The sequence below is a fragment of the Chrysochloris asiatica genome, unplaced genomic scaffold (assembly GCF_000296735.1).
Source record: "Chrysochloris asiatica unplaced genomic scaffold, ChrAsi1.0 scaffold00041, whole genome shotgun sequence".
NCBI lineage: Eukaryota > Metazoa > Chordata > Mammalia > Afrosoricida > Chrysochloridae > Chrysochloris > Chrysochloris asiatica.
In genome coordinates, this window is record NW_006408559.1 from 12706253 (window position 1) to 12717541 (window position 11289).

The window sequence follows — 11289 nt, forward strand, 5'->3', positions numbered from 1 at the left end:
CATGTTTGGTAAGGTGGAGGGTCAGAGAAAAAGAGGAAGACCCCTCCAATGAGATGGACTGGCCAAGTGGCAGCATCAGTGGACTCAAGCGTGGCAACAGTAGTGAGATTGGCCCAGGATCAGGCAGTGTTTTGTTCTACTGTGCATAAGGTCGCTATGAGTCGGTACCGACTTGATGGCACCTAACAACAACAACAATAATGGGCTAAATATTCAATGTCATTGTTGTCGTTGTTGTTGTTATGTGCTGTGGAGTCGGTTCCGACTCATAGAGACCCTGTACAGGAAGCATCAAAAGAAGATTGAAGGAATACAGAGTTACTGTACCAAAAAAAAAAAAAAAATTGGTCAACATTCAACCATTTAAGAGGTGTAGCATATGATCAAGAACCAGTGATAGTAAAAGAAGTCTAAGCTGCACTGAAAAGATTAGCGGGAAACAAGGACCCAGGAATTGGGTTACCAGTCGAAATGTTTCAACAAACTGATGCAGTGCCAAGAAATCTGGCCAACTGACTGGAAGAGCTCCATATTTGTGCCCATTCCCAAGAAAAGTGACCCAACAGAATGAGGAAATCATTAAACAATACCATTACTATCACATGCAGGTAAAATTTTGCTGAAGATAATTCAGAAATGGTTGTGGCAGCACATCATCAGGGAGTGCCAGAAAGTCAAACTGGATTCAGAAAAGAATATGAAATGAGCTGTATCACTGCTGACATCAAGTGGATCTTAGCTGAAAGCAGAGAATACCAGAAAGATTTTGACTTGTGTTTTATTGACTATGCAAAAGCATTTGACTGTGTGGATCATAACAAACAATGGCTGACGTTACAAAGAATGGAAATTCCAGAATACTCGACTGTGTTTATTCAGAACCTGTACATTGACCAAGAGGCAATCGGTCAGACAGAAGAAGGGGATATTGTATGGTTTGAAATTAGGAAAAGTCTGTGTCAGGGTTGTATCCTTTTACCACTATATGTTGAGCAAATAATCTGAAACTGGACTATAAGAAGAGGAAAGCAGCATCAGGATTGGAAGAGGACTCATTAATATCCTGAGATAGATATGCAGAGGAGACAACTTTGTTTGCTAAAAGGGAAGAGGACTTGAGGCACTTACTGATGAATATCAAAGAATACAGCCTGCGTTATGGATGTACTCAATGTAAAGAAAGCAAAAATCCTCACAACTGGACCAATAAACAACATTACGATAAATGGAGAAAAGTTTGAAGTTGTCAAGAATTTCATTTCACTTGGATCCATAATAATTGCTCATGGAAGCCGCAGTCAACACATCAGACCTAAACCTTGATACTTTCAATCATGTCATAAGCATGCGAAAGCTGGACAGTGGATAAGGAAGAATGGAGAAGAGTTGATGCATTTGAGTTATGGTGTTGGCAAAGACTATTAAAAGTACCGTGGACTGCCAGAAGAATAAACCAATCTGTCTTAAAAGAAGTACAGTCAGAATACCCGTAGAATCCAGGATGGATGAAACGCTGCTCCTTGTACTTTGGACATGTTATCATGGGGGACCAGTCCCAGGAGAAGGACATCGTAGTTGGTAAAGTAGAGGGTCAGTGAAAAAGGGGAAGCCCCTCAAGGAGACGGATTGACAGAATGTTTGCAACAATGGGTTGAAACATAGCAACGATTGTGAGACTAGTGCAGAATTAGGCATTGGTTTGTTGTGTTGTATATAGAGTTGCTATGAGATAGAGCAAACTCAATGGCAACCAACAACAGCAAATAGCTATTTAGGCATTGGGCTGCTAACCACAAGGTGGTTAGTTCAAACCCACTAACTGTTTTCCTGAAGAAGACGGAAGCTGTCTGCGTCCATAAAAATTTAAAGGCTCAAAACCCTTACATATAGCATTGTTAGAACTCAGAATTGGCTCAGTGACAATGGGTGGAATCTCTCGTTCCAGACTTTAATAATATATGTTTAAAAGAATTTGGTTACGAGAAAGTGGTGGTTTCAAGAAATAAAGAAGTTGAGAATACTAGAGGATCTTAGAGGAGAGATGGGCTTGCTAAAGTAATAGGGAAGTTTTCACATGCAAATTGCCATTGACTTGGTTCCAACTCATAGCGACTCTGTGTAGGGTTTCTGAGGCTTTTCAAATCTTCACTAGAGCAGAAAGCCTCATCTCTTGTCCAGAGAGTAGCTGGCAGGCTCAAGCCACAGACCTTCTGGTTCACAGTCCAGTGTGTACTGTATGGAGCCACCATGTTCCCATGCAAAGTATAGGGTCAGTGAAGAAAAGGAAGTTCCCTAACGAGGTGGGTGGCCCAGTGGCTACACTAACAGACTGAGACATAGCACCAGTTAGAGTACGGTGCAGCCCACCAGTGTTTTCATTTCAGTGTGCTAGGGTTGCTCTGAGTTAGAACTAGCTTGATGGCACCTAACAATAACAACTTACAACGTAAGTTTTTATTTAGTTAATTAATTAAAACACAAATTTTGAGCTTTTGTCATATCTTAGTCTTTAACTCTCCTCTCTTCCTTGTTTATCACCATTTTCTTCCCATGAACTCACCCATTCCTGACATTTCAGTCAGATTTTATAAATACGAGAGTGGCTCTCAGTATGCAACAAGTGCCTAACCAAATGAGAACTCCAACCTTCCAGACAGGCTAAGTGACTTCTGATTGATGGAACTCACTCTTTCAACTCCTCCCTGTACCCTAGCTGTCCTGGGACCATGTAGAGTGAGCATAGAAATGGACACGGGGTTCCGGCCACATAGGAGAGGACCAACAGCTCTGTGCTGTCTATAGAGGCTGGGCTACCAACCCAGAAGCACTGGGCTGCTGAAAGGACAGCCACAGACTTTCCTGGTCCCTCTGTCTCAGATGGCTGGACAGTTGACCCAACCGGAGCATGAATCCACAGTTCCAAAGTCTTTTATTAAAAACGCCCGAGTAGACGTAGATGAAGAGCAGTTAGGATTTGATTTCATTTATTGTGTGTACTTACTGAAACACTGTCCCCTCAGAGAGACCCTCCGCGCGGTGCTCCACTTGCTGAGGAGCACGGGAAACACCCAGGTGGAGTACATCATCCGGATCATGAAGAAGTGGGCCAAAGAGAACAGGGTGCCCATCTGAGGCCACGTCAGACCAGCGAGCCAGTCACCCTGTGGGCACAACACATGGAACTAAGTTGAATGTCAGACGCAGGGCTCCCTTTGGTTGGCATTGATTGCCCTTCTCTGCTCTCCAAGCCTCAAAGGTCAGCGACTGACTTGCTCAGACCTGCCTCCTGACTGAACTATGGGCTTCAGCCTCCGCCACAGCCCTGGGTCGTCCTACCAGCAATAAGACCTTGGACTTCTCCGGTGCCTTCCTTCCAAAATCGCTTCGCGCACTCAGAGGCCATGTGCGTCCTTTCCAAACAGTACAGCTTTTCTTTATCATGCTGCGTGGTGTTTCCTCCTAGCGGCAATAACAAACGTCTGTGACCCTCAAGGGTCACCATGTTCCTGCCACCTTACTGAGAGCCATCTCTGCACATTGTCCCACCTCACTGGGGAGCTCTGTAAAGGGTTTGTAACGCACCTCTGAAGCCCGGGAGAACTGAGGCTTCATTAGCAATGACAGCTGTCTAATTCGGAGAGTGGGCAGTAAGATCCTCTGTGGAAGTCTCTGGTCATTCATTGATACTGGCTTTGCAGGGTGACTTCCAGTCATTCATGGTAATAGCAACATGCCACTCTCTATACAGTACAGTAAGATGCGGATTGCAATTATTATAAAGGGGAGTGCTCAGGGGACATAGCTATGGTTTAGCAGCTCACGGACTTCCGGAAACAACATGTACACATCTCATTCTTCACCTCTCCCTGGAGGTTAGGTAACAAAACAGGTTCAGCTTTGTCCTAGAGTATCGTGCTGAATAAACATCAGGGGACACAGGTGCATTGGGGACCCTTAGTGTGATGGCAGGATGTCAGTTAGGTCAGGTCTTTGGAGGGACCCCTCCTGGCGTCTTCCAGCCTAGCTCCAAGCTCTCCATGCAGACACCTTCTCTACAGCTGAGCACCCTTGGCTCACTGGCTATTTTCAGAAAACAGAGCCTCATTTCTACGCACTTTGGTTCTACACCACATTGTTGGGGTTTTGTACATGAGTGTAGCGGGCCCAGTGGCACAGATCTGGAGAGCGCAGAGCCACCTCTTCCTAGCGGAGCACAAATAGGGAAAGAGGTGAAGGCATGTTCATAATTCTGGAGGCACTGAACACAGAAGGATTCCTGCAGGCTTTGCATCCAGCACCCCACTTGTTCCCCAGCCCCTGACGGACAAAGAAGCTGTGGAGCATGGCGCTGGGCACATGACAGGGGTAGAAACAGCCAAGGGATAGGGGAAAGGCCTGGGCCTTTGGGCCATTGTAACAGGCCTTGCTGCTCCACTCGGGAGGTCAGCCGGCTTCCGGTCTTTGGATCGGACCCCGAGGCAGTCAGTGGGGAGCCCCAGTCTGAATGCACTAGCCTGCCCCACTAGCCACGTCTGAGAGACACCAAATCTTCTTTGTCCTCATTGTTGACAATGGCTCGTTCCTGGCATTGTAGGTACGAGCTGGGTGGGACGGGAGCAGGAGCAGCTGCAGTGTTTAGAATCACCCTCGTGATCCTCACCTCATCAGCGCACACGTGGGGAGAGACAGACGGAACCCCCTTTGTGCTGCTGCCGTGAAGCCTCCAATGACTTCTCTCCTCTTCACATCTCCTGTACTGGGACCACTCTTCCAGCAGGTGGCTTTGGTTGAATTTAACACTTTAGATTCCTTCCTATCTCTCGTATAAAAACCGATATTCCAAAAATAGCAATGCCAGGGATTTTAGACCATTTTTACAAGACTTACTCGTCTATGGGCTCAGACCAGAATCCATGAAGAGTAGTTTAGAGTGGGGAGTCCTTGCTGCCTGAAAGGCACTGGCAGTGTCTCCAGGCTGAGGAGGAGCACGTCACCCGTCCATTCTTCCCAGGATGACCCACGGGAGAGACGACGGTCCATGCTTGTGAGGTCATGTGTACAGTGCACAGCTCCAATGCACTATTTAGAGTTGGTAGCGTGTGTTTGTTGCAAGTGGAAACATCTTTTATAGTTATTTTTGTACTCTGAAAAAATTACTGTATTCCACTGCAATACATTCAAATTACAAGTTACTTATTTTGCTCTCATGATGGTGTCTGCTGCATTTGTCTCTCCTCCCTTCCTCCCTCCACGCCCCCATTCTTTCCTGGCCCCAGAGTGGAGTCATACCAGTTCCTTCACACCTACCAGAATGTCGCGTACCTTGAAAGCAGAAACTACCCCTCCTCTTCAATGACCCATGGAACATTCATTAAATCTGACTGGACACTAGACCACAAAGAAAATAACATCAAACTCTGATACACGTGCTTACTATACACATCAACAGCTCTTCAGAACACTATGGCTATTAGCTTCCTTACTCCAAACAACTACCTCATAAGGGTGTGTATTATGAGGCCCATTTTGCAGATGAGAAACTAAGGCATAGAAAGTTTGCACTGAGGACACCTTATATGGAGGCAGAGACGATGACATGGAGAGATGGAGTGGCTGGGGAACTCTAGACCCAGAGAGGGAGAGGGTCTGTATGCTGACAACCAGGGGGCAGGCTTGCGGGGTATACCATTTGGTTGGTTGATGATGTGTGGAGGAGATTATAACCAAGGCAATGTAATGATATGTGATAGGATAAATGTAAAGCTAACATTCTCCCATGTAAACTATCACATAATTCACAATAAAACATTTAAAAAGAAAAAAAAGTTTGCACTGAGGCCACACAGCTGAAGAGCAACAGAGTTGGGAGTTTGAGTTCAGGAAGTCTGATGCGTAGTCTCCTTAATTACTAGGCCAAAGAGTCTTCAGGGGGGAAAGAACCACCAATGCAGATGATTTGTAATCACAATGCCAGTAAACTAGAAGTGAAGGCAGTTCCGGGTTACTAACATAAGACAGCTACTACTTACCTGGTTTTTTTTTTTCTTTTTCCCGTTCATTTTGTAGAACAATTGAACCAACACCTAACAATTTCTCATCTCATTCACCTTCACTTGAGGCACATGAAGTCTTTAAATCTATGAAAAAGTCTCGAATCTCTTCATGTGCTAAATAAGGCAAACAGAACCATATGCACCTGTTCCTACTTACCTACAAATACAGCTTAAAGACACACTTAGAAATGGATCTAGTTCATAGACTACCTGTATAAAACTAGAAAACTTAAGAACCCTGCCATCTAAAGCTTCAAAGAATGTAAAACCAACTAACAAGCCAACCAAAATAGCAAAAACAAAAACTCTTATCTTGGGTAAAAGAAAATTAAAACTATATCCAAACTGGATTAGTTAAAACTCGGTACAGGACTTCTGACAAGATGGCGGACTAGGCAGACAATCTACACAGACCCTCTACAATAAAGATACAGGATATCAAATGAAACGCAAGGAGGACAATCTTAGAACCTTGAGATTCAGAGGAAAGGTTAGAGAAGTGGACTGAATACCTACTGGGAGGAGAAGCTGAGCAGGAGAGTGAAGGGAGACTGGTGAACAGACTGCTAGCCAGACTTGGCTCAGCCATCTTGAATCTTGGTGAGCAGCTTTGGAGAGACAGAAAAATAGTAGCTTGACTGCAGATTCAGACAGGTGATGGAAAAGGTGTGATTCCTTCTTGTTCCCCACACTCTCCTGGATAACAGAGGTGAGGCCAACCCCCACCCTCATCTAGCCCGAGCACAAAGCCCACTCTCTGGGAGTTGGGAGCCAGTGTGAGGCGGGTGCCCGCTGCACCACTTTGGTGTCTGGATTCAGGTGCGCTCTGCTCCAGAGATGTAGAACCCTACAGAGCCTTCAGGCCAGAATTAGACTAACAGGGACCTTCATAATCAGCCACCCTGCCCCCAGCTACCCTCTGGTTCTGACAGACACTGAAACTAGCAACCTGAATGAAGGGTCTCCACAAACTACTTCTGGATTGGGTGTCCTGAACACAGACAGCACCTAGGCCTATAGGAACTCCATCTAGGGCTGGGAACTCAGCCAACACATCCCTCCTCCACCCACCTCATGAATTCCTTCACCAGCAGGAACCCTCAGGAGTTTTCTCCTCTCTGTGTGCTACAACTGCACTGTATTTTTGTCTGTTTATTTTTCCTTTAATTGCTTTTGTTGTTTATTCTTTCTTCTTCCTCTCTTTCCGTTACCTTGATTTTATCCTTTCTATCTCTGCTTTTGTATTTTCTTCTATTTCTCATTTCCACCCTCTCCTTTATTTCCTCTTGATTTTTCGTTACTGCTCTCTGGTATCTTTCTGTTTTTTAAGTGTTTTCTCTCTCACACTCTCTCTTATCTTCTTTCTTTGTTTTTTTTTTTCTGATACAGCTCTATTTTCCTTTTTTCTCTTTTTAGTTATTCTTCTCTTCTTGTTGCTGTTCATTTTTGTTTATTTTTTCCCCTTTATTATATTCTGTTTTCACTGTTGTTTGTTTTCTGTTTTCTTTTCCTGTGAGTGTTTTCTCCTCTTGCCTATCTGATGGGAGACAGCAACGATGCCCATTCAGCTCAGCCACAACTATACCTTCTGCAGCTTCACCCACTTGATAAGAGCCAATACCAGCTCCTATGCCACTTAATCAACAGTATACATCAGCCAACACCAGGCAAACCCACTCTAAATTGAGCTTCACAAATGGCAAACAGAAAATGGTGCTCACTGTTCCATTCTCTAAACATACCAACCAGGAGACAGAGACAAAGAAAACACCAACATACAATCATCAATTAAATTAAAATGCAACACCACAGTGTCTCAGAGACAACAGAAGATCTTAGCTCACACAGAGAAACAAAAGAGACTAGTTTAAACCAATGAGCAAGAGGCAGAGCCAGAAAATGTTTCTGAGGAAGAAAAGGTAATGGAACAACATGAGAAAGAATTCCAAACCTTCAGTGGAATGCCAGAAAGATTGAGGAAAGCAAGGAGAAAAAATTTAGAAGAATTTAGGAAAACACTACAAGAGCAGTCAAAATAAATGCAAGATTCGAAACAATACAAAACCTATAAATAGAAATCCAGAAAGTTAATACTTAAATCTCAGAAATGGACAAGACACCAGAAGGGTAAATGAGTAGATTTGAATCAATGGAAGCTCTAGCCAGTGAACTTGAAGATAAATCAATAGTAGTAAGCTAGAAGAACAATTTGAAAAGAGAATGAAAAATTAGTTAGAAAATCTGCAATTTGTGTGGGAGAAAAAAACTAACTGGTAATCTTAATTTGAGAACAGGAGAAGACAACAAAAACCATGGAGAAATTTGTCAAAGAGTTGCTGGGATAAAACTTCTGTAACATCATGAAAGACAAGAAGATAACAGCTTTGGGGAGGCTGAATGAACCTCAAACAGGATAAACTCCAGTAGAAAATCACCAAGAAGTATCATAACCAAACTTTCCAAAATCAAAGACAAGAATCTTGAGAGCAGCTTCGGAAAAACGAAGTTACCTACAAAGGAAAACCAATAATACTCAGCTCTGATTTCTCAGAAGAAACCAGGCAGATAAGAAGGCAATAGGTAACAAATACAAAACTCTAAAAAAAAAATTACCAAACAAGAATCATACCCCCAACAAAGCTGTCCCTCAAATACAATGGCGGACATTTTCAGATAAAATTAAAGGAATTTGTAATAACAAGACCAATTTTAAAACATACTAAAGGTTGTATGAGACCCTTTTGGATTGAGAACTAACAACAGCAAAAAACAAACTGAGGTTAATATATGTGGCAACACCACCTAGAACTCAATGCAGGTATGTTGTTGTTAAATGCTGTTAAGTCAGTTCCGGCTCATAGGAACCCTGTATAGTGTTTTCAAGGAATGACTAGTGAGTTTGAACCACTGACCTCGCAATTCAAACCAACCTTGCAGTCCAGTGTTTATCCTACAGTGCCACACCGGGACTCCAGATATACAAGGATCCAAAGTAAAATAAACCTACAAAGCTGAAAACAGGGAACCAGAGATATCAATTTATAATGAAGTAGACTACAAAGCAAAAAGAGGGAATGGTATAAATATAGAACTTTCAAATAGTGAGGAAGTAGGTTTTGAGATAAAAACAGGCTGTTTTAAACAGGGGAAAAAATAAATTACAAGGGTAACCTCAAAGAAAAATTAATACACCTTCACATCAAAATTAAAAGAAGAAAATCAGAAAGATTTAATGCACATTAAAACAAAAGAAATGAAGAAAATTAAAAGAAAACATACAAACAAAATGAACTCTGTGAAGAAATTTATGGGTATGAAGAAACAAGTAACACCAGACACAGAAAAACCACACAATTTACAGCAATCAAGTCACACCTGTCAATAATTATACTCAATGTCAATGGGTTAACTGCACCAGTTAAGAGGCAGAGAGTAGCAGAATGGATAAGAAAACAGGATTCTTCAGTATGTTCTCTAGAAGAGACACACTTTACACACAAAGAAATAGATTAAACTCAAAGGATGGAAAAAATATATATCAAACTAACAGCAATCAAAAATGAGTAGGAGTGGCAATGTTAATCTCTGATAAAATTGACTTTAAGTTAAAAAATATAAGGGACAAAGAAAGATATTATATGGTGATTAAGGAGTCAATTGAACAAGAGGACACAACCATTAATAAATATGCTCTCAATGAAAGAACCTCAAAGTACATAAATAAATACCCTAGAAGAACTCAAGAAATATACAAGTCTACAGTAATAGTTGTTGTTGTTGTTGTTGTCAGGTGCCATCGAGTCGGAACCGACTCATAGCGACCCCATGCACAGCAGAATGAAACAATGTCCGATCCTGGGTCAACCTCACTACCGCTGCCACACCTGACGCCATCAATGATGCCACCTGGCTGATCCATCTCGTTGGGGGTCTTCCTGTTTTTCTCTGACCCTCCATCTTACCCAGCATGACATCCTTCTCCAGCGACTGTTCCCTCCGGACAATATGTCCAAAGTATGAGAGACGAAGCTTAGCCATCTTGGCCTCCAAGGAGCACTCTGGCTGCACTTCTTCCAAAACAGATCTATTGGTTCTTCTGGCAGTCCACGGCACTTTTAGTATTCTCCTCCAACACCACAACTCAAAGGCATCAATTCTTCTACGATCTTCCCTATTCACCATCCAGCTTTCGCATCCATATGAAGTTATTGAAAATACCATGGCTTGGGTCAGGCGCACCTTAGTCCTCAAGCTGACATCTCTGCTCTTCAACACTTTAAAAAGTTCCTGTGCAGCAGATTTGCCCAATGCAATACGTCGTCTGATCTCCTGACTGCTGCTTCCACGAGTGTTGATAGTTGATCCAAGAAGAATGAAGTCCTTGACAAGAAGAATGAAACAGTAATAGCAGATTTTAGTACACCATATTTGATGAAGATTAGAACTAGAAAGAAACACAGCAAAGACACAAAAGAAATAAGCAACACAATAAACCAACTTGACCTCATAGACGTATTCAGAGCACACAACGCAACAACAGCACAATATACATTCTTTTCCAGCGCACATGGAACCTTCTCCAGCATAGACCATATGTTAGGCCACAAAGCAAACATCAGTCAATTTTAAAACATCAAAAATACTACAAAACATCCGCTCAGATCACAACGCTATGAAATTAGAACCCCTGTGTAAATGGTATGGCAATTCCTCAAAAAGTTGGAAATAGATATTGTATGACCCAGCAATCTCTGTACTTGATATATATCCTCAAAAAATGATGCTCATGACAGGAATAGATAGGTTTATTGCAACACTATTTACAACACACCCATGTTCATTGCAACACTATTTACAGTAACAAAAAGATGGAGACAGCTTAAATGCCCATGAACAGAAGAGTAGTTAAACAAACTTGGTTACAGACACACAATAGAATCCTACTCAATCTTTTTTCCACTTATCATAATGTTATTTATTGATCCAGTTGTGAGGATTTTTGTTTTCTTTACATAGAGGTGCACTCCATACTGAAGGTTGTAAGTCTTTGATCTTCATCAGTATTTTAAGTCCTCTTCACTTTCAGCAAGCAACATTCTATCATCTGCATATGACAGTTTGTTCATAAATCTTCCTCCAATTCTGATGCCACGGTTTTTCTTCATATAATCCAGTTTCTTGGGTTATTTGCTCAGCATACAGATTGAATAAGTATGGTGAAAGAATACAACCTTGG

General features: G+C 42.4%; 1 protein-coding gene across 1 annotated transcript in view; it reads left to right on the top strand.

Moving 5' to 3' along the window:
- The window catches only part of TTC26 (tetratricopeptide repeat domain 26), a 45290-nt gene extending 42158 nt beyond the window's left edge, over window positions 1–3132 (top strand). Inside the window, exon 17 of the mRNA XM_006861166.1 lies at window positions 3021–3132. Coding sequence (XP_006861228.1) covers window positions 3021–3132 — 112 coding nt within the window. The remainder of the gene's footprint in view (window positions 1–3020) is intronic.
- Window positions 3133–11289: the final 8157 nt, after the last annotated feature.